The following is a 21,029-nucleotide window of genomic DNA, read 5'->3' on the forward strand; positions in this document are numbered from 1 at the left end:
TTCGCGGGCAAGTGCTCTACCAACTGAGCTACCGAAGCACGACTCACATCCGGTACTCACAGCTTTACTTCTGCCAGTACCTCGTCTCCTACCTCCCAAACTTTACAGAAGCTCTCCTGTGAACCTAGCAGAACTAGCACTCCTGAAAGAATGGATATTGCGGAGACTTGGCTTAGCCACAGCCTGGGGGATGTTTCCAGAATGAGATATTCACTCTGCAGCTGAGTGTGCACTGATATGAAACATCCTGGCAGATTAAAACTGTGTGCCCGACCGAGACTCGAACTCGGGACCTTTGCCTTTCGCGGGCATGTGCTCTACCAACTGAGCTACCGAAGCATGACTCACGTCCGGTACTCACAGCTTTACTTCTGCTAGTACCTCGTCTCCTACCTCCCAAACCTTACAGAAGCTCTCCTGCGAACCTAGCATTCTTTCAGGAGTGCTAGTTCTGCTAGGTTCGCAGGAGAGCTTCTGTAAGGTTTGGGAGGTAGGAGACGAGGTACTGGCAGAAATAAAGCTGTGAGTACCGGACGTGAGTCCTGCTTCGGTAGCTCAGTTGGTAGAGCACATGCCCGCGAAAGGCAAAGGTCCCGAGTTCGAGTCTCGGTCGGGCACACAGTTTTACTCTGCCAGGATGTTTCATATCAGCGCACACTCCGCTGCAGAGTGAATATCTCATTCTGGAAACATCCCCCAGGCTGTGGCTAAGCCAAGTCTCCGCAATATCCATTCTTTCAGGAGTGCTAGTTCTGCTAGGTTCGCAGGAGAGCTTCTGTAAAGTTTGGGAGGTAGGAGACGAGGTACTGGCAGAAGTAAAGCTGTGAGTACCGGACATGAGTCGTGCTTCGGTAGCTGAGTTGGTAGAGCACTTGCCCGCGAAAGGCAAAGGTCCCGAGTTCGAGTCTCGGTCGGGCACACAGTTTTAATCTTCCAGGAAGTTTTATGCCAGATGTGCTCAAAATATGTGTCAGACACTCAGGGATGGCCTGGCAATTTGCCTTTACACAAACAACCTGTTTCTCAGAATTGTTCATGTCATCATTTAATACTCTGTGCTGTAGGAGGATCCACACCATACCTAGTTATTATTGACCTGCACAGCTCAAAACATAGACTACAAAATGCTTTCTGTTGTCCGAACACCATTTTTACTAGAACTGAAGCATGCGCACACTGCTGCTACCTAGTGGGAACCATGTAAAACTCAAGAGTTTGCTCTTTCCAACAGTACATTGTTCACACACATATCTCAAATAACATAATTGTTATGTTTTTTTTTTTTTTTTAATCAGATGATTCTTTTTGATACACCCTGTATTGTTCATTTTCTAGACCCCCATCATAGACATTGTCAAGTATATGAGCAACATCAGAAAATGAAAATAAAAAATGTGGTAGAGTTCATAAGCTTAGATTTAATGTTTATTCTAACACACATTTTTACTGGATGTTGGGTATTCACAAATTAATACAATGCTTTTATCATGTATCACAAAATAATTTTAGGCCATTGAAGAAAAGCAGTGGGGAAAACACACACGCACACACACACACACACACACACACACACACACACACACACACACACACACACACACACACACACACTCTCTCTCTCTCTCTCTCTCTCTCTCTCTCTCTCTCTCTCTCTCAGCTTTCAGTATTCATTTATACTGTTCCTATTGTTACACTTAACATGTATACTACTGAATTATGTAGAATTCACATAATCTCATATTATTCTTCATATGCATATAAAATCTAGATGAGTTAACAAAGTTGTCCATTTGACCCATTCTTGTACTGTAACATGTAGCTTGCTAGCTTGTGAGACATGAAGGTGACCCTGACTGGGATAGAATCCATACAATAGATTGACAACTTTGGCTGGTGCACCAGCCAGGCTGAGTATGGTTCTTAGGTAGTTTCCCACACTTGTTTAGGCAAATCATGGGCTGGTCCCCATTTTCCACTGCAGAAACTATGGTACACAAATGGTTAAAATATGATCATACCCACAGTGCAAAGTTTACAAATCGCAGACAGGGTGTACCCACAAATATGCTCCTTTTGGTAGCTGATTACGGTGACAGGAGAGGCATACACCCACAAAATTAACTATAAATAAATTTGCCAAAACTTGAGTACAGTGCATCCAATAGATGGGGTAAACACTAACAAAACATTTGTCTCCCCACTCCTTGAACCTCCTTTCGTTGATCTGTGCCTCTGAACTGTAGTAGTGCCCCATATGTGAGTAAAAAAGCAAAAAGGGACATCTTGTCCAAAATTGTGTATTTTGAGCTACTGGAATTTTTACTTTCAGGATTAGATAGTTCATAAGGAAACATATTTCTGTCTCTAAATTTGAGTGACCTATGTCACTGATGATGGAAAATAGGTGTTTTGAGATAACACATTTTAAAGTTTCACTTTATTATCATTTCAGTTGTTTAACTTGAGATATTTAAGAAACACAGATTACCCTTAAAATGCCCTTTGTCAAATTGTAAAGAGTTTTCAAAATTATCTTCCCTTCAGACCTAGAGCACATTACACTGTACATGCAGGGTGACAATTATTGAAATATATGAAATAAAAACATCATAACTTCTGAACTATTAGCGTTAGGATTTTCAAATTACATGGTTGGCTGCAGGGCATGATGGGAATTGATGGTTTGATTTAGCAACGGAGCCCACTTTCATTTGAATGAGCTCATCAATAAGCAAAATTGGCGCATCTGGGGGACTGAGAATCCACATTTCATGATCGAGAAGTCTTTTCACCCTCAACAGGTGACTGTGTGGTGTGCAATGTCCAGCCGCAGAATAATCAGTGTGATATTTCTTGATGAACCAGTGACTACCGAATGGTGTGTGAAGGTTTTGGGGGATGATTTCATCCCCGTTATCCAAAGTGACCCTGATTTCGCTAAGATTTGGTTCATGCCAGATGGACCTCAACCCACCAAAGCAGGAGAGAGTTCAAAGTCCTGGAGGAGTACTTTGGGCACCGTATTCTGGCTCTGGGGTATCCAGAGGCCACTGGCCTCAGCCGCGATTGGCCGCCATATTTTCCAGATCTGAACACAGCAATAACCCCAAAATCGCAGCTGAGCTGGAAACAGCCATTCAGGAGGTCGTCAACAGCATCGATGTTCCGACACCTCAGCGGGTCATGCAGAATTTCGTAATTCGTCTGCACCACATCATTGCCAATGATGGCAGGCATATCGAACATGTCATAACCTAAATCCGAATATCTGTAGTGACGTTTACATGTAAAATAAAGTTTGTAACTAATTTACTTCATTTTCTTCATATAGTTCAATATTTGTCACCCTGCAAATTTAAAACCACACAGATTGAGAAAAACTTTGCATACCTTGCACTTTTTTGGGAAAAATATTGGTATTTTTATTCTGTTATGGCATCTCTTAGACCAAATTTTGATTATGAAGTCATTAATTGGTCAAAAACCACCTAAAATTCTGAATTCATGAAACCCCCAAAAATACGTTACTGAGATACCGTATTTGACAGTGGCCAAAGGATTTACTTACTACTTCTAAAATACTTGTGTCTGAAGGGGTTCAAGATAATTCACAAACAGCATATTCGCCTCTTCGTTTCTGGTTCTGGAATATCTGGGTGGTCAGGTTCTTGTTCATGGTTCTTATTGTTTCCGACTGGAGGTTCCGGTTCAGGTTGGTTTCTACTTCAATACACAGATCGTCTTTTTATTTCTCTTTGCAGTAGGTCGTGATGTTTTTAAAACGTAATCTTTTCGTAGTCTTGTCGACCCTGCTGGAATTAATGCACCAGGAAACCCAATGGGTCCATTTACTTTAGGAAAGATGCGGTGTGCAAATTTATTCATGGAAATGTCCATTTTTTGCTGTCTACACTACCACTGTAGCTAACGACGAACTCTAAGTGTATATATTTGATCCGACAAGGCAGTTTGTTATAACAACATAATTCAGTCTTTCCTTCTCATCCCATAAGCTAAGTCTCCCCTGACCTGTGGTTCTGGGTGATTTTTCCGAAATCTACGCCTTTTCCTAAACCTGTCCAGTCCTTTTCCTTCAGCCCTCTTCCTTCCCCTTCTGCCGGAAGAAGGAACCACTGGTTCCGAAAATTTACGTAAGTATAACCTTCTTTTATGTGCGTGTTCTGCTGCCGCTTGGTAATTTTTCTTTTTTTATCTATCCAACTACATTACGAGGCACTTTGTTAGCATTTCTATTATTCAAAACATTTAGCCAGTCATATATATACACAGTGACTGCTCCTTTTTCGTTTCTAGCAGCAATAGCAGAATTAACAAGTGTAATACGTGTAGGTTATAGCCGCTACAGCACGGTAACGTGAGCTCTCAGTTGCCATTTTCGGGCTGCCTACAGCGAATTGGTGACATCTGTAGGGAAAATGTAAGACTTATATAAAAAGGGGCCACCTGTCTTGTTTGGCATTACTGTATTCACAAAACATTCTTCTTTGTACAAAGCTACTCTGGGCTCCTTAATGTTCCTATAATAAAATTTAGGAGGTCCTATTTTGTGAGGCACTGCATATGCAGCTGCGAGTTTCAGAAAAGGAGCCTCTTACGGGGACAATGTTATTTCCCCATAAATAGAACAAGTTCTTTTCCAGAAGACTGGCATCGACTGCTTTGAATGATATTGTTGGCTCCTGTTGGTTTCAAACAACTTTCGAATTGATACGTGTATATCCAGAATGAAGTAAATTACTATTATTAATTAGACATTGTCGAACGTTTTTGCTTGTACTGAAAACCTTACTTCGCTGGAAAGAGGTCCGTTTTCGCTTTCCATCCCACATATGGACCTGAGGCTGTTGCCAATGGGCATCACTGTGGGGGTCCGGATGGGGGTTTGTCGGGGACGGCCAGCTCGTCCCACGCATCCCCTGATCGGACTACGACTGTGGTTGCCCGGGATACTGCCCGCATTGAGGCTGATCCCTCACCTGTGGTAGAGTGGGAGGTCGTTTCAAGGTGTGGCAGGGGGCGAAAGACATTCCGGAGGGCTGAACGGAAAGCCTCTCCAGTTTGTCTGACGAACCGGTTTCAGGCTCTGTCTCAGGCTGATACTGATCTTCGGCCTGACATGGCTGCTTGTCCTGTTCCAGAGGTTGCCCCTCAGTCTGCAAGATCCGGGCAGTTGCAGAGGGTGGGCTTACTGGTAGTTGGGAGCTCCAACGTCAGGCGCGTAATGGGGCCCCTTAGGGAAATGGCAGCAAGAGAGGGGAAGGAAACCAATGTGCACTCCGTGTGCATACCGGGGGGAGTCATTCCAGATGTGGAAAGGGTCCTTCCGGATGCCATGAAGGGTACAGGGTGCACCCATCTGCAGGTGGTCGCTCATGTCGGCACCAATGATGTGTGTCGCTATGGATCGGAGGAAATCCTCTCTGGCTTCCGGCGGCTATCTGATTTGGTGAAGACTGCCAGTCTCGCTAGCGGGATGAAAGCAGAGCTCACCATCTGCAGCATCGTCGACAGGACTGACTGCGGACCTTTGGTACAGAGCCGAGTGGAGGGTCTGAATCAGAGGCTGAGACGGTTCTGCGACCGTGTGGGCTGCAGATTCCTCGACTTGCGCCATAGGGTGGTGGGGTTTCGGGTTCCGCTGAATAGGTCAGGAGTCCACTACACGCAACAAGCGGCTTCACGGGTAGCAGGGGTTGTGTGGCGTGGGCTGGGCGGTTTTTTAGGTTAGATGGCCTTGGGCAAGTACAGAAAGGGCAACAGCCTCAACGGGTGCGGGGCAAAGTCAGGACATGCGGGGACCAAGCAGCAATCGGTATTGTAATTGTCAACTGTCGAAGCTGCGTTGGTAAAGTACCGGAACTTCAAGCGCTGATAGAAAGCACCGAAGCTGAAATCGTTATAGGTACAGAAAGCTGGCTTAAGCCAGAGATAAATTCTGCCGAAATTTTTACAAAGGTACAGACGGTGTTTAGAAAGGATAGATTGCATGCAACCGGTGGTGGAGTGTTCGTCGCTGTTAGTAGTAGTTTATCCTGTAGTGAAGTAGAAGTGGATAGTTCCTGTGAATTATTATGGGTGGAGGTTACACTAAACAACCGAACTAGGTCAATAATTGGCTCCTTTTACCGACCTCCCGACTCAGCAGCATTAGTGGCAGAACAACTGAGAGAAAATTTGGAATACATTTCACATAAATTTTCTCAGCATGTTATAGTCTTAGGTGGAGATTTCAATTTACCAGATATAGACTGGGACACTCAGATGTTTAGGACGGGTGGTAGGGACAGAGCATCGAGTGACATTATACTGAGTGCACTATCCGAAAATTACCTCGAGCAATTAAACAAAGAACCGACTCGTGGAGATAACATCTTGGACCTACTGATAACAAACAGACCCGAACTTTTCGACTCTGTATGTACAGAACAGGGAATCAGTGATCATAAGGCCGTTGCAGCATCCCTGAATATGGAAGTTAATAGGAATATAAAGAAAGGGAGGAAGGTTTATCTGTTTAGCAAGAGTAATAGAAGGTAGATTTCAGACTACAAAACAGATCAAAACGAAAATTTCTGTTCCGACACTGACAATGTTGAGTGTTTATGGAAAAAGTTCAAGGCAATCGTAAAATGCGTTTTAGACAGGTACGTGCCGAGTAAAACTGTGAGGGACGGGAAAAACCCACCGTGGTACAACAACAAAGTTAGGAAACTACTGCGAAAGCAAAGAGAGCTCCACTCCAAGTTTAAACGCAGCCAAAACCTCTCAGACAAACAGAAGCTAAACGATGTCAAAGTTAGCGTAAGGAGGGCTATGCGTGAAGCGTTCATTGAATTCGAAAGTAAAATTCTATGTACCGACTTGACAGAAAATCCTAGGAAGTTCTGGTCTTACGTTAAATCAGTAAGTGGCTCGAAACAGCATATCCAGACACTACGGGATGATGATGGCATTGAAACAGAGGATGACACGCGTAAAGCTGAAATACTAAACACCTTTTTCCAAAGCTGTTTCACAGAGGAAGACCGCACTGCACTTCCTTCTCTAAATCCTCGCACAAACGAAAAAATGGCTGACATCGAAATAAGTGTCCAAGGAATAGAAAAGCAACTGGAATCACTCAACAGAGGAAAGTCCACTGGACCTGACGGGATACCAATTCGATTCTACACGGAGTACGTGAAAGAATTTGCCCCCCTTCTAACAGCCGTGTACCGCAAGTCTCTAGAGGAACGGAGGGTTCCAAATGATTGGAAAAGAGCACAGATAGTCCCAGTCTTCAAGAAGGGTCGTCGAGCAGATGCGCAAAACTATAGACCTATATCTCTGACGTCGATCTCTTGTAGAATTTTAGAACATGTTTTTTGCTCGCGTATCATGTCATTTCTGGAAACCCAGAATCTACTATGTAGGAATCAACATGGATTCCGGAAACAGCGATCGTGTGAGACCCAACTCGCCTTATTTGTTCATGAGACCCAGAAAATATTAGATACAGGCTCCCAGGTAGATGCCATTTTCCTTGACTTCCGGAAGGCGTTCGATACAGTTCCGCACTGTCGCCTGATAAACAAAGTAAGAGCCTACGGAATATCAGACCAGCTGTGTGGCTGGATTGAAGAGTTTTATGCAAACAGAACACAGCATGTTGTTATCAATGGAGAGACATCTACAGACGTTAAAGTAACCTCTGGCGTGCCACAGGGGAGTGTTATGGGACCATTGCTTTTCACAATATATATAAATGACCTAGTAGATAGTGTCGGAAGTTCCATGCGGCTTTTCGCGGATGATGCTGTAGTATACAGAGAAGTTGCAGCATTAGAATATTGTAGCGAAATGCAGGAAGATCTGCAGCGGATAGGTACTTGGTGCAGGGAGTGGCAACTGACCCTTAACATAGACAAATGTAATGTATTGCGAATACATAGAAAGAAGGATCCTTTATTGTATGATTATATGATAGCGGAACAAACACTGGTAGCAGTTACTTCTGTAAAATATCTGGGAGTATGCGTGCGGAACGATTTGAAGCGGAATGATCATATAAAATTAATTGTTGGTAAGGCGGGTACCAGGTTGAGATTCATTGGGAGAGTGCTTAGAAAATGTAGTCCATCAACAAAGGAGGTGGCTTACAAAACACTCGTTCGACCTATACTTGAGTATTGCTCATCAGTGTGGGATCCGTACCAGATCGGTCTGACGGAGGAGATAGAGAAGATCCAAAGAAGAGCGGCGCGTTTCGTCACAGGGTTATTTGGTAACCGTGATAGCGTTACGGAGATGTTTAATAAACTCAAGTGGCAGACTCTGCAAGAGAGGCGCTCTGCATCGCGGTGTAGCTTGCTCGCCAGGTTTCGAGAGGGTGCGTTTCTGGATGAGGTATCGAATATATTGCTTCCCCCTACTTATACCTCCCGAGGAGATCACGAATGTAAAATTAGAGAGATTAGAGCGCGCACGGAGGCTTTCAGACCGTCGTTCTTCCCGCGAACCATACGCGACTGGAACAGGAAAGGGAGGTAATGACAGTGGCACGTAAAGTGCCCTCCGCCACACACCGTTGGGTGGCTTGCGGAGTATCGATGTAGATGTAGATCTCTGCACTTTTGTCTTCCTGATTAAAGTGCATAATCCTTGACTTCACATGTGACGTCCGACAAGCAACGAACTATACGACACGGCCAAACGCAGTGCTTTTAACTTTACGGATAGTCCCACTTTCTGTACAGGTGTAGAAATCCACACTAAGTCTTCCAGGTTGTATTTCAGTGGTTGGTGTTTGGCGTTATAGCGCTTTTGGTCTTTCCCTTGGGTATCCAGAGTCTGTATGTTCGTCAGCTGCCTTGCTTCTTCAGTCCTGTTGATGAGACGTTTCACATACTACTCATGTACATCCTCCAGCTGAAACATGAATAGTGTATCCATTGTCACTTTGGCCTCACAGCTGTGGAGCAAGAAGAACAGTGTGAAGCCTGTAGTGTTTTGCTTTGCAGTGCCTTATGGGAATGCCTTGGCAGACAGTATTGTATCTCAATCTCTCTGTTCCACATCAGCCCACATTGAAAGCGTGTCTGACAGTGTCTTATTAATGCATCCTGTGACGCCATTCTTCTGGGTGTGGTGGGCAGCTGTCACCTAGTGCGTTGTATCACAATATGAAATCACCTCTGATACTAGTCACGACTGGAAAACTTTCCCATGATCAGAGATCATCACGCGGAATGCTCCATGCTTCAAAATGAGGTCGTCTACAAGGTCCATACCTCGAGCAATTGGCACAGCTTTGGTGATAGCATAATGGGTGATGTATTCAATGCAGACTGATTCCAGTTTGTCGCCTTTGGGAAACCCCCTAAGACGTCGATTCTAATTTTGGTGGAATGGCGCTGCAGCTGGTACCAAATGCTCAGTAGGTAACTGGGGCATGTACTTCTGTCACTGGCACTATTTACAGGCTCTAATGGATCTGTACAGACCTGGCAGGTGATATCTGCTTTTAATTGTGTCTAGAGTCTTCACGAATCCCAGATGACCAGATGTTGATGTGGATTAACCTTAAGATACGTGGCTGTAAATGAGCTGGGATTATGGGAAATAATTTCTGCTCCATCGGATCCTAGAATCTGTTTTACAATGTTCTGTTTTTCATTGGAATTCTCCTTTGATTGATCCCACCACCCTCAAGGTTTCTATGGTTTTCAACAATGTTGGATCTTCCCCCCTATTCAGCAGCAATGCCATTTAACGCATCAAACTGAGTGCCAGGTCTGGCATTCTCAAACTCACAATCAGTTATATAAAAAATGACAATGAAACCTGCCCACCCTTGTATATATTTCTGCAGATGTCTATGGATGGGAGGAAGGGGGCGGGGGGGGGGGGCTGATAGCTAGGCACTGTGTACCTTACCCCACACACTATAATGTGACTTTTGGATACAAATGGAGCTGATGTTTGGAAATCAATGTAAGATGCTGAAACGCCATTTGGTGACCAGAAAATATGCACCAGCATTTCTGCTGGCTCAATGGGCAATTTCTTTTACTGAGTGTTTCTTCCAGCTCTGGGATTCAAACTCTCTACCCCGAGTTACAACTGTATTTCACACACAGTGACCAATGGCTGGACTTCTCGCCCCTGCCTCACCTCAAAGTAGTTGAGTGGCAGCTCGGTCAGATCCAGTTCAGTGAGTTTGTCCGCAGCACCCAGAAGCGATGTGTTGCTGATGGTGGAGATGGGGTTGCCGGCCAGCACCAGGCGGCGCAGGTGTGGGAGTGCGTGGGCTGCGGGTGGCACTGCCTGCACAACAGTCGAATGGGGCACACCATCAAATGGGGCACATCATCAAATGGGGCAATCCATCAAATGGAGCACACTGTCAGATGGGGCACACCATACGACAGAGATAGGTCAGTGTTTGGTGACTACTGGGCCTACAGTTTTACCTGCAGTGCATTGTGGGCCAACTCCAGGTGGCGCAGGTGTGACATATTAGCCGCCAGGTCAGAGGGCAGCGTGGTCAGGATGTTGTTGGACAGCCGCAGAGTCCGCAGTGAGCTGAGTGCCAGGTCTGGCATGCTAGACAGCGACACATTCTCCAGCCCCAACTCCAGTAGAGAGTCCTCCAGACCCTGTGAATACAGACAGCTTAGTTAACATAATGGTGCCAAAATAGTCTCGTTCCCTGAATTAAGGACGAACCCAAAAAAGCAATACACTTGGCAATATAAAGCATCAAACGAATTTTCAACGGTAAAATTACAACGGGGAAACAAACTACATTATACTGGACGCAAACTTGTAAAAGTTTAAGGTAAGGGAACACTGCGTTACAAAAGAATACACGAACTCCTTTGAAGATACGAAAATCTTGCCTCATACTTCCTGGAATAAAATAAAAGATGGAAATGTGGATATTTCATAGGTAATTCAATGGAGACAGTGGCTATGATCTGTTTGAAGCTAGGAGCTGGGCGTTAGAGATGGAACGTTCACAAAGAACCAAAATTAGACACTTTATTTCAAAGAGTAGTGGTGGGGCTGTGGATAGCCTTCTTTCCACTGCACCCCATAATTTTGGCCATAGGGGTAGGAGGGTCTGCACCCTCTTCTGATATCATTTGCTGCTTTTCTGCACGAAAATCCCGCCCCACTCGCCCAGGCACAGATAACATCCCAACAGAAATACTGAAGGAAATTGGAGAATCAACAAGAGTACTTACATAAACTTATTAAAGAGAACTATGAAGATGGAAAAGAACTACCTACAGATATGCTTAACAGCAAAACAGTAATAATCCCAAAAAAAGGAAATGCTCTGGACTGTGAGAACTATATATCTCCGTAATATCCCACACTTCCAAAAGAATGTTAAACATACTAAAAAATCGAATAAAAAGGAAAATTGAGGCAACCACAGGAGAAGACCAATTTGGTTTCAGATCCGGAAAAGGAACTAGAGAGGCAATACTAGCTCTGAGGATGGTATTAGAAAGACGGAGTTAATAAGAAAACCTACTTGACCTTTATAGATTTACAAAAAGCATTTGACATGGTTGATTGGAAATAGTTATTCCGAACAATGAAGGAAATAAATCTTGATTGGAGGGACAGAAGATTAATCTGGAATCTGTATAAAAGACAGGAAGCAGAGATAGAAGTGAATGGTGTGAAGAAGAAAGCAAAAATAAGGAGGGGAGTAAGGCAAGGATGCCCACTATCACCATATTTGTTCAACTTATTTATTGAAAAATTGAAAAGAATAACCAAAGGAACTAAAATTAACGGGGAACGAATACACTGTATCCGTTTTGCAGATGATGTGTAGTACTTGCTGACTCAGTAAAGAAAACGAAGTTTATGTTGCTAAAATTTGCCAAACTCCTAAGAGAATTTAATCTAAAAATAAATAAGAAGAAAACAAAAACCATGGTAGTAGGGAAGACAAAAGAAAATGGTGAAGTTAATATTAAACTAGAAGATTATGTTCTAGAGCAGGTTGAGAACTTCTGTTACTTGGGGAGCACAATCACTAAATGTATCACAGATATAAAGAAAAGAGTAGCCTTGGCCAAGCAAACTTTCCAAAATGAAAGGAATTTACTAACAGAGAATCACGTAAGCCTAGAAAGTAGGAAAAAGTTTTCCAAAACTTTTGTCTGGAGTGTGTTAACATACGGATGTGAAGAGTGGACTCTGGGAAAGGCAGAGAAAAAGAGACTGGAAGCAATGGAAATGTAGATATGGAGAAAAATGACGAAAACAAGCTGTGTAGATAGAAAAAGTAATGAACAGGTCTTAAGAGAAGTTGGTTGGTTGTTTTTGGGGAAGGAGACCAGACAGCGAGGTCATCGGTCTCATCGGGTTAGGGAAGGACGGGGAAGGAAGTCGGCCGTGCCCTTTGAAAGGAGCCATCCCGGCATTTGCCTGGAGCGATTTAGGGAAATCACGGAAAACCTAAATCAGGATGGCCGGACGCGGGATTGAACAGTCGTCCTCCCGAATGCGAGTCCAGTGTCTAACCACTGCGCCACCTCACTCGGTTCTCTCAAGAGAAGTGAATGAGAACAGAGCGCTGCTAAATTATATACGAAGAAGAAAATAAAAAAAACGATAGGGCACATAATGAGACACAATCAGTTCCTAAAGAACGTATTTGAAGGAAAAGTTTTAGGGGAGAAACCAAGAGGCAGGCCAAGAGCAACGCATTTCAATAACATCAAAGAAGATATGGGGATAAAATCGCATGAAGAATTGAAGAGGATGACGTGGCTAACTCGACAAGGTATAGCCTTTGGTTTACGATGATGATGATGTCGGCCTTACTGCACCAGTAGTAAGACAGATCATTACTGTATGACAGCCATACGTGGGCCTACTTCACTGAGTCATCTCCTGAGGAGAATTTGAATTCAGATATGACGCAGTTTGAACACGAAAATAGTCAACATCATGTTAACCTAATTTGCCCGTATCACCCATACTCCTCAGATAACAGATTGCCTGATCTAGGAGACAAATGAAGTTCAATTCCACAAAAGATATGAATCCATTGATATGCACCATAAACGAGGGATCAGAATTCTTGTTTAAGACATCCATAAATTTACTAGAGAGTAATCACCAACCTGGAAGCAACGGCCCCTGGAGTCCAGCAGCAGCTCCGGGTTGTGGCTGAGGTCCAGCGACGCGAGCCTGGCCAGTGTGGAGAAGGTAGCATCCTCGACGCGCACCAGCCGGTTGTGGGACAGGTCGAGGCGCGCCAGCGACTGCAACACCACCACACCACCCCTGACGTGCCTGGACTTCCAAACCATTGACAGCGCAACCACCACTACAGCACAGCTACACGACCACTGACGTGCCTGAGCCCCAGTGCAATGCAAGCAGAACTACCACTACAGCGTAGCTACACAACCCCCCTCCCCCTTGCATTACCAATCCAGTTAGGTGATAATTATGGTACAGAATTCAAATGAAAGTAAGAAAGGTATGTCTTACGAGATTCGAACTTGCTGAAACAGTGCTTTCATTCCCTTTTTTTTTAAGGAAAACCGTAGTTACAAGTCTGGTACTGACTGTCAGTACTACCTTCGTTCAATACGGCAGTTCGATGTATCGATTGCAGAAAGCACATTGAGTGTATAAAATATGTAGTATTTATGTTAAAGAGAATACAGTCAAGATGTATTGATCATGATATAAGAAGTACATACGCTGAGGTGACAAAATGAAATGAAATGATCGTATGGCATTGTTGGCCGGGAGGCCCCATGGGGGGAAGTTCGGCCGCCGTATTGCAAGTCCTTTTTATTTGACGCCACTTCGGCGACTTGTGAGTCAATGGTGATAAAATGATGATGATGACACAACCCCCAGTTATCACGAGGTAGAGAAAATCCCTGACCCCGCCGGGAATCGGACCCGGGACCCCGTGCGCAGGAAGCAAGAACGCTACCGCAAGACCACGAGCTGCGGACATGATATAAAGTGCACACGTTGAGGTGACAAAAGTCGTCTGACACCTCCTAATATCGTGTCAAATCTCCTTTTGTCTGGGCTCAACAAGTCTTTGGGAGCACCCTACAGAAATACTGAGCCGTGCTCCTCCTTTAGCAGTCCATAATTTCGAAAGTATTGCAGGTACAGGATTTTGTGCACGAACTGACGTCTCGGTATGTTACATAAATATTCGGTGGGGTTGATCTCAGGCGATCTGCGTGGCCAAACCATTCACCTTAGATTGCCCAGAATGTTCTTCAAACTAGTCACGAACAGCTGCCATCCGATGACATGGGTTATAGTTTAGCCGTGGTAAAAATTGCTGTTTTGAAGAGCGCGCTGCAGCGCTTAGTGTAAAGCAGTCGCTTTCCGTTTCTGGCGGTGGTGCCGTTGTGGCAATCGCACCTTTGGTGTCTCCCTCTGGTGGGAAAGGGGAAAAGTTGCCTGTTCACGTGCATTTAACGGGCGCTATGAGCTCGGCAGTCGGTGAGTCTGAGTCTAGTCAGTTAGTGTCTGTCCTTTGGATCAACTTTAAGGCCAGAAAATGAGAGTCTTGCCACTCCGCCAGTAACGGAACTCAGCTAGTGGTCGCCCGGTCGGGGCTGAGTTCCTGCATCTGAGTCTGCGCGTTAGGCCGCCAGTCTGCCCGAGTTGCTCGGGCAGCGGTCATTGGCAGTTGGATCGGTCGGTTGGTCGGTCGCGCACTGAAACGCGAGATGACGTGTCCGCCTTGAGCGTCGGCGCATGTGAGGTCCTCACGTGAGTCCAGTGGGCAGCGCCGTATGGAAAGGGGTAGAGGCTTCGCTGTTCACACGAGAGCAACAGGAGCGAAACCACGACATCGAGCTGGCTGCGGCGAGCTGCGACGCCGTGACGCGGGAGATCGGCGCGCCTTCATGCGTCCATTGAAGCGGCTGGCAGCGGACGGTTCGGGAGAGCGTTGGGGGTGCTGCGCCAGGTCTTCGCCATAAATCGCAGTGTATTAGAAGTTAAGTGGTTGGAGATATTTTGTTTCATTTACTTGTTAAATTCTACTTGTTTTCTTGGTGAGATCACCAGCCAGTTTGTTTTGTGGTCGTCCCATCACTCTTCTCCGTTCGCCCAACCGCGGGAAGGTGGTTATTTGTGAATTGGGTGGTCCGCTTTTCCCTTGTGGAATTGGGGAGGTTTAGAGCAATCTGCGGTTCGTGTTGTTTAGTAATCCCCCCGTCAATCTGCCGTACGTTAATAGCTGTCTCTGTCGAATTAGGTGTTAACGAATTTATAGAATTAAGGTAAAGGCCGAATTCCTGAAATATGTTTTTATCTTGCCTATCATCTTGCGAGGCGGTATTTGTGTAATGTAGAGCATGTTGTACACTTTATGTAAGTCTGAATTTCATGGGTTTTATTTAAATAGTCATGTTTATAAAGTTGCCACCCTTCCCTCGTAAGAGCCCTTTTAAAAACAAATTGCACTTTTGGTGGCAAATAATTTCTTAGTGTGAGTGTTTGTACCATTTCCATCCCTCTTAAGGGGTGCATAGGTAATGTGTTTGTGTGAGCTGTTAAAATTTTTAGTTTAAAGTAATCTGGTGTGTTGCAGATTTGCACCAGTGTAGTCTTTCAGAGGTCGTTGTGAGCGGTCGTGACTACGGCCGTGTTGAAAGGGGGCGGAAGCTTCTCAGCCCGAACGCTCCTATTGTAGAAAAAAAAATTGTTATTCTGTCTCTGAATAATTGTAACTTGATATTTAGAGGGTGCTTTCTGATTGTAATTTTAGACCTGTTTTTGAAAGGCTTTTAGGAATAAAATTCACATTTGTTAAAGGTAATTTTATTTTCCATGAGTTACTTCCTGGCAACTACTTCCACGCTCACCTAGTGTGATTAAATGTGTTAATGTTCTTGATGAATTGCTAGTAAATAAAGTAAATTCTTTAAGAGAAGTTTTTTGAAAGTTTAAATTCACGGTTGAACCGTTATCCATAAAAATTGCTTAGTTGTTTGGAAACTTGACGTCCATGAATGACTGCAAATGATTTCCAAGTAGCCGAACACCCAGATGCTCCAATCCATTCCATGCAAAAACAACCCACACCACTATGTAGTTACCGCCATCTTGCACAATGCTTTGTTGACAACCTGGATCCATGGATTCGTAGGGTCTGCACCACACTCGAACCCTACCGGCAGCTGTTGCCAACTGAAATCAGTAACGATCCGACCGCTCCACGGTTCTCCAATCCTCAAGGGTCCAACTGGTTTGGTTGGACACGAGCGCAGGAGAGGTGCCGCAGACGGCGCAGTGCTGTTAGCAAAGGCAGACGCTTCGGTCGTCTGCTGCCGTAGCCTATTAACGCCAAATTTTTCCGCACTGTCCTCAAAACGCCAAATTTCGACGCGCTGTCCTAACCGATACAGTCGTTGTACCGGGTGATCAAAAAGTCAGTATAAATTTGAAAACTTAATAAACCACGGAGAGGTAGATACAGAGGCAAAAATTGACATACATGCTTGGAATGACGGGGTTTTATTAGAACAAAAAAAAAGTATTGCTAGACGCGTCAAAGATCTCTTGCGCGCGTCGTTTGGTGATGATCGTGCGCTCAGCGGCCACTTTCGTCATGCTTGGCCTCCCAGGTCCCCAGACCTCAGTCCGTGCGATTATTGGCTTTGGGGTTACCTGAAGTCGCAAGTGTATCGTGATCGACCGACATCTCTAGAGATGCTGAAAGACAACATCCGACGCCAATGCCTCACCATAAATCCGGACATGCTTTACAGTGCTGTTCACAACATTATTCCTCGACTACAGTTATTGTCGAGGAATGATGGTGGACATATTGAGCATTTCCTGTAAAGAACATCATCTTTGCTTTGTCTTACTTTGTTATGCTAATTATTGCTAGTCTGATCAGACGAAGCGCCATCTGTCGGACATTTTTTGAACTTTTGTATTTTTTTGGTTCTAATAAAACCCCATGTCATTCCAAGCATGTGTGTCAATTTGTACCTCTCTATCTACATTATTCCGTGATTTATTCATTTTTCAAATTTATACTGACTTTTTGATCACCCGGTACATCCAACATTGGTTTCTGCCGTTATTTCACTCAGTGTCGCTTGTCTGTTAAGGCTGACAACTCTACGCAAACGCAGCTGCTCTCGGTCGTTAAGTGAAGCCCGTCGGCCACTGCGTTGTCCGTGGTGAGAGGCAATGCCTGAAATTTGGTATTCTCGCCACACTCTTGACTCTGTGGATCTCGGAATACTGAATTCCCTAACGATTTCCAACATGGAATGTCCCATTTGTCTAGCTCCGCGTTCAAGCTCCATTAATTCCCGTCGTGCATACAGAATAACGTCGAAACCTTTTGACGTGAATCACCTGAGTACAATGACAGCTCCCTTTATACGTTGTGTCAGCTGGTTTGCCACCATATGTGTATATGCATATCAGTGCCCCATGACTTTTGTCACGTCAGTGTACATTTGTAATGTGCATGGTTTATGTTAAACATTGTGTGTACAGTGCGTTGTTGTTCATTCTGTTATGTGGAATCGAGTACGCTGGAGGAACGACAGAGGACTTGCTATAGCAAGGTACGGCGTCATGGTTACCATAGGCGCCAGCCTGACTACCATGCAAAGCTAGAAGGCGTCGTCGATGCGGCTGCGGCTTTGGATTATTATTAAAATATGTTGATCTGTATTGCACAAGAAAAAATGTAAACCGTTTGTATGATTTCAAATCTGTATCAGTTAGTTGCCTAATTGTCACCATTGCATTAACCTAAAACCAATACGTTCGACCAATCAGATCTACTTTTAGCACGTTAATGTAGTGAATATGTATTATGTAGACAAATAAAACTGCAAAGAAGATGCTATTTATGCAAAACTTGTGTGGAGAAGTTATTTGATCCAAGATCGTTTGTACTTGATGTCTATCATGTATATTGCAATCAAAATCATTTTACTGAAAAGAAGGAGCATTGTTACCTGAGTGAATCTCAGTAAAAGGAAGCTGAATATCTTCGTACTAAAAAGTCTTCAGAAAAGTGACTAATTAATTGGCCTGAATTTCACTCGGGTTTTTGAAGCAGTGTTGGCCTTCAAGATCGATTTCAAAAGGCAGTTACGTTCTTTCTAAGTGATCTCGTGTTTTCTATAGTGGAAAGATGGCATATTTTTGACAGTTACATGATGCTAGTTAGGAGACATGAAATGTGTAATTGCACACCTGACTGATCAGTTGCATGCGCTATTTTCACTGGTTATCTTAGCTACGGACGATAACAACTACATACTGAGCTACGAAAAATCTATTAATACTTGAGATAATTATGACATTTATTGACAGCAGTTACGTAATTAGCGCTCACTAGCTCCATTAAACAAGAACCTGTTCCGGTAAATGATTTCTTCGGAAGCGGCGACTGTAATACTGACCTACTCAGTATTGGCGGAATAGTTTTCAACATTTTCGTAAAGTTACTGCCTTAGCACAGCTATATTGTGAGACATTTTAGGGCTTTAATACATGCTAACGGCACTGAAAGATCAGATCGGTCAACATACAGTACCAGAGAGTTCAAGCGGCTGCAATATACACAATGAGCATTTTCAACTTCTCGCGGCGTAATGAATAGTCCATTAAATTTCGGGCAAGCAGCCGCGCAAAAAAAATTTCCTCCACTGATATTTCGGCCACGTATCGTCCGGCCATCCTCAGAGTGAGTCACAAAACTGACGACAAGATGTCAAGCACGGCCTTATATGCCTGCACCGCGGCGGTACTGCGCATGCAGGCCACAGATGCTGGTCTGCGACAAAGAAATACGCTTACACATGCGCCGCCTGTGGCGAAGGCGTACAGACATTCGATTCGCTTATCGATGTATGATTGGTGGCGGTGACTCCATGACGACTTCTCTGCAGTTTAATTACCCCAAGAGCCGGATTCCATGCTTTGTCCAAATTAAAACCATTATCTCTATTTATTAAATAGATAGGCTGTATTCTTGAAAAAACGCTCTGTTAAGGTGATCTTCCAGCCTCTTCCCCCCACCGCCACGAAGATCGCAGCTTTGCTCGGCTCTGTGAAGGACGATTTACAGCTTCGTAAACCGGGTGTGGAGCATCGAAGATACACACGCTTATTACAGCCAGACAAGTCAGCTGTGGCCGAACATTGTATTGATACAGGGCATTCCATGAATTAGAGTGATGTGAAGATTTTAACATCCACCTCTTCCTTTTGGGAATCTGTCTTCAAGGAAGCTATAGAGATTAGATTAGCTAATAATTTAATAATTTAATAAATAGAGATAATGGTTTTAATTTGGACAAAGCATGGAATCAGGCTCTTGGGGTAATTAAACTGCAGAGAAGTCGTCATGGAGTCACCGCCGCCGATCATAGATCGATAAGCGAATCGAATGTCTGTACGCCTTCGCCACAGGCGGCGCATGCGTAAGCGTATTTCTTTGTCGCAGACCAGCATCTATGACCTGCATGCGCAGTACCGCCGCGGTGCAGGCATATAAGGCCGCGCTTGGCATCTTGTCGTCAGTCTTGTGACTCATTCTGAAGATAGCCGGACGATACGCGGCCGAAATATCAGTGGAGGAAATTTTATTTGCGCCGCTGCATGCACTTAGCTCGAAGTCGTGGTAAGTACAAAGACAATCGAAGAACGTTAGTCCTTACAGTCCTTTCGTAGGATCAACTGTGAGTGCAAGTACTATCGAAGCAGAGCAAGAACCAGCAGCAGTCCCAAGAAAGCGAGCACACATATAAGTTGTCAGCACAGCGTCACCTGATGATTACACTTACTATCACCAAATTGTTAAAACTAGAGCAGAGCAAACAGCCATATACACAACACAGTGAGCAGCTGGGCAGCACGATGACTCGAAGGCACTACGCAAAGTGCAACAGCTGCAAAAGCAATTGACTGACACTGACAACTTACTTAGCTACACAATACAGCAGCATGAGCAAAGCAGATCATTTTGTAACACAGTACCAAGAAAGCAAGCACGCGTATGGCTTCTCATCACAGTGAAACCCGACGATTCCAATTACTGACATCAAAACTTATTAGATTCCAATTACTGCCATCAAAAATTATTAAGACTAGTGTAGAGAAATAGCAGTATGCACAGCATGGTATGAAGCAGAGTAGAGCAGAGAGCAATGTCCACAGCACGATGGCTTGACTGCGCTACGCGAAGTGCAGTGGCTGCATAAAGAGCTGGCTGACATTGACATTTTACTTAGCTAAAGAATACAGCAGTCTGAGCAAAGCCGATGCCTTTTTACTGTTGCAATTAGGACTTACAATGTGCCGCGTACACGATATTTATCAGAGCCAAAAGAGCTTTTCAGATACTTCCAAAATTCTAGTCAGCCACTACTACCTCCCACTGAAGATGTGGTAAACCTGTGGACTGGGTGTTTCACAGTCCCAGTAACTTGTCAAATCTGAAGTGGTTGGATTGTTGCTGGAGCGTTGTTTTACTTCCCTGAAATACAGACTGTTATTCGGATGTAGTAAATGCAGTACAGTTACCTCCTGTTGACATTTATAGCTAAACTGCACAAACTAGTTTACTTCTGAGTCCTGTTGTTATCTGCACGCGATAGATACATAACAGATCACTTTTAATGCACAGTACAGCTAAAAGATGTGGAACTGACAGCCTCAGTTGATTACAGTACTGTACAGAAATGCGGAGACCTTCTGTCTGCACAGCTGCTAAAGCAGGATTCGCAGAGGAAACAGACAGTCAACAAATCGACTGAGGTGCTCCCAGAGATATTCATTCGGGCTAAGGTTCGACAGATCTGAGACTACGAGAGTTCTCACATCTCGCACAAATACGGTGGAAGCCGAAGACCGACCTTTCGCCTCTGTCGCTGAGTGGTCAGTACATCCGGCTGCTGTGCGGAAGTCCCAGGCATGACTGCCGGTTGGTGGGATGACTGGAACGAGGTGTATTTAGCCTCGTGGTG

The 21,029-nt window shown here is 44.4% G+C and overlaps 1 protein-coding gene across 1 annotated transcript in view; it reads right to left on the bottom strand.

Moving 5' to 3' along the window:
* Nucleotides 1–21,029, bottom strand: part of LOC126428050 (chaoptin) — a 251,465-nt gene that overhangs the window by 57,115 nt on the left and 173,321 nt on the right. Inside the window, exons 12-14 of the mRNA XM_050089927.1 lie at nt 13,155–13,295; nt 10,473–10,658; nt 10,174–10,326 (exon numbers count right to left, since the gene is read on the bottom strand). Of these exons, the coding sequence (XP_049945884.1) occupies nt 10,174–10,326; nt 10,473–10,658; nt 13,155–13,295 (480 nt within the window). The remainder of the gene's footprint in view (nt 1–10,173; nt 10,327–10,472; nt 10,659–13,154; nt 13,296–21,029) is intronic.

Source organism: Schistocerca serialis, chromosome 12 (genome assembly GCF_023864345.2).
Source record: "Schistocerca serialis cubense isolate TAMUIC-IGC-003099 chromosome 12, iqSchSeri2.2, whole genome shotgun sequence".
Taxonomy (NCBI): domain Eukaryota; kingdom Metazoa; phylum Arthropoda; class Insecta; order Orthoptera; family Acrididae; genus Schistocerca; species Schistocerca serialis.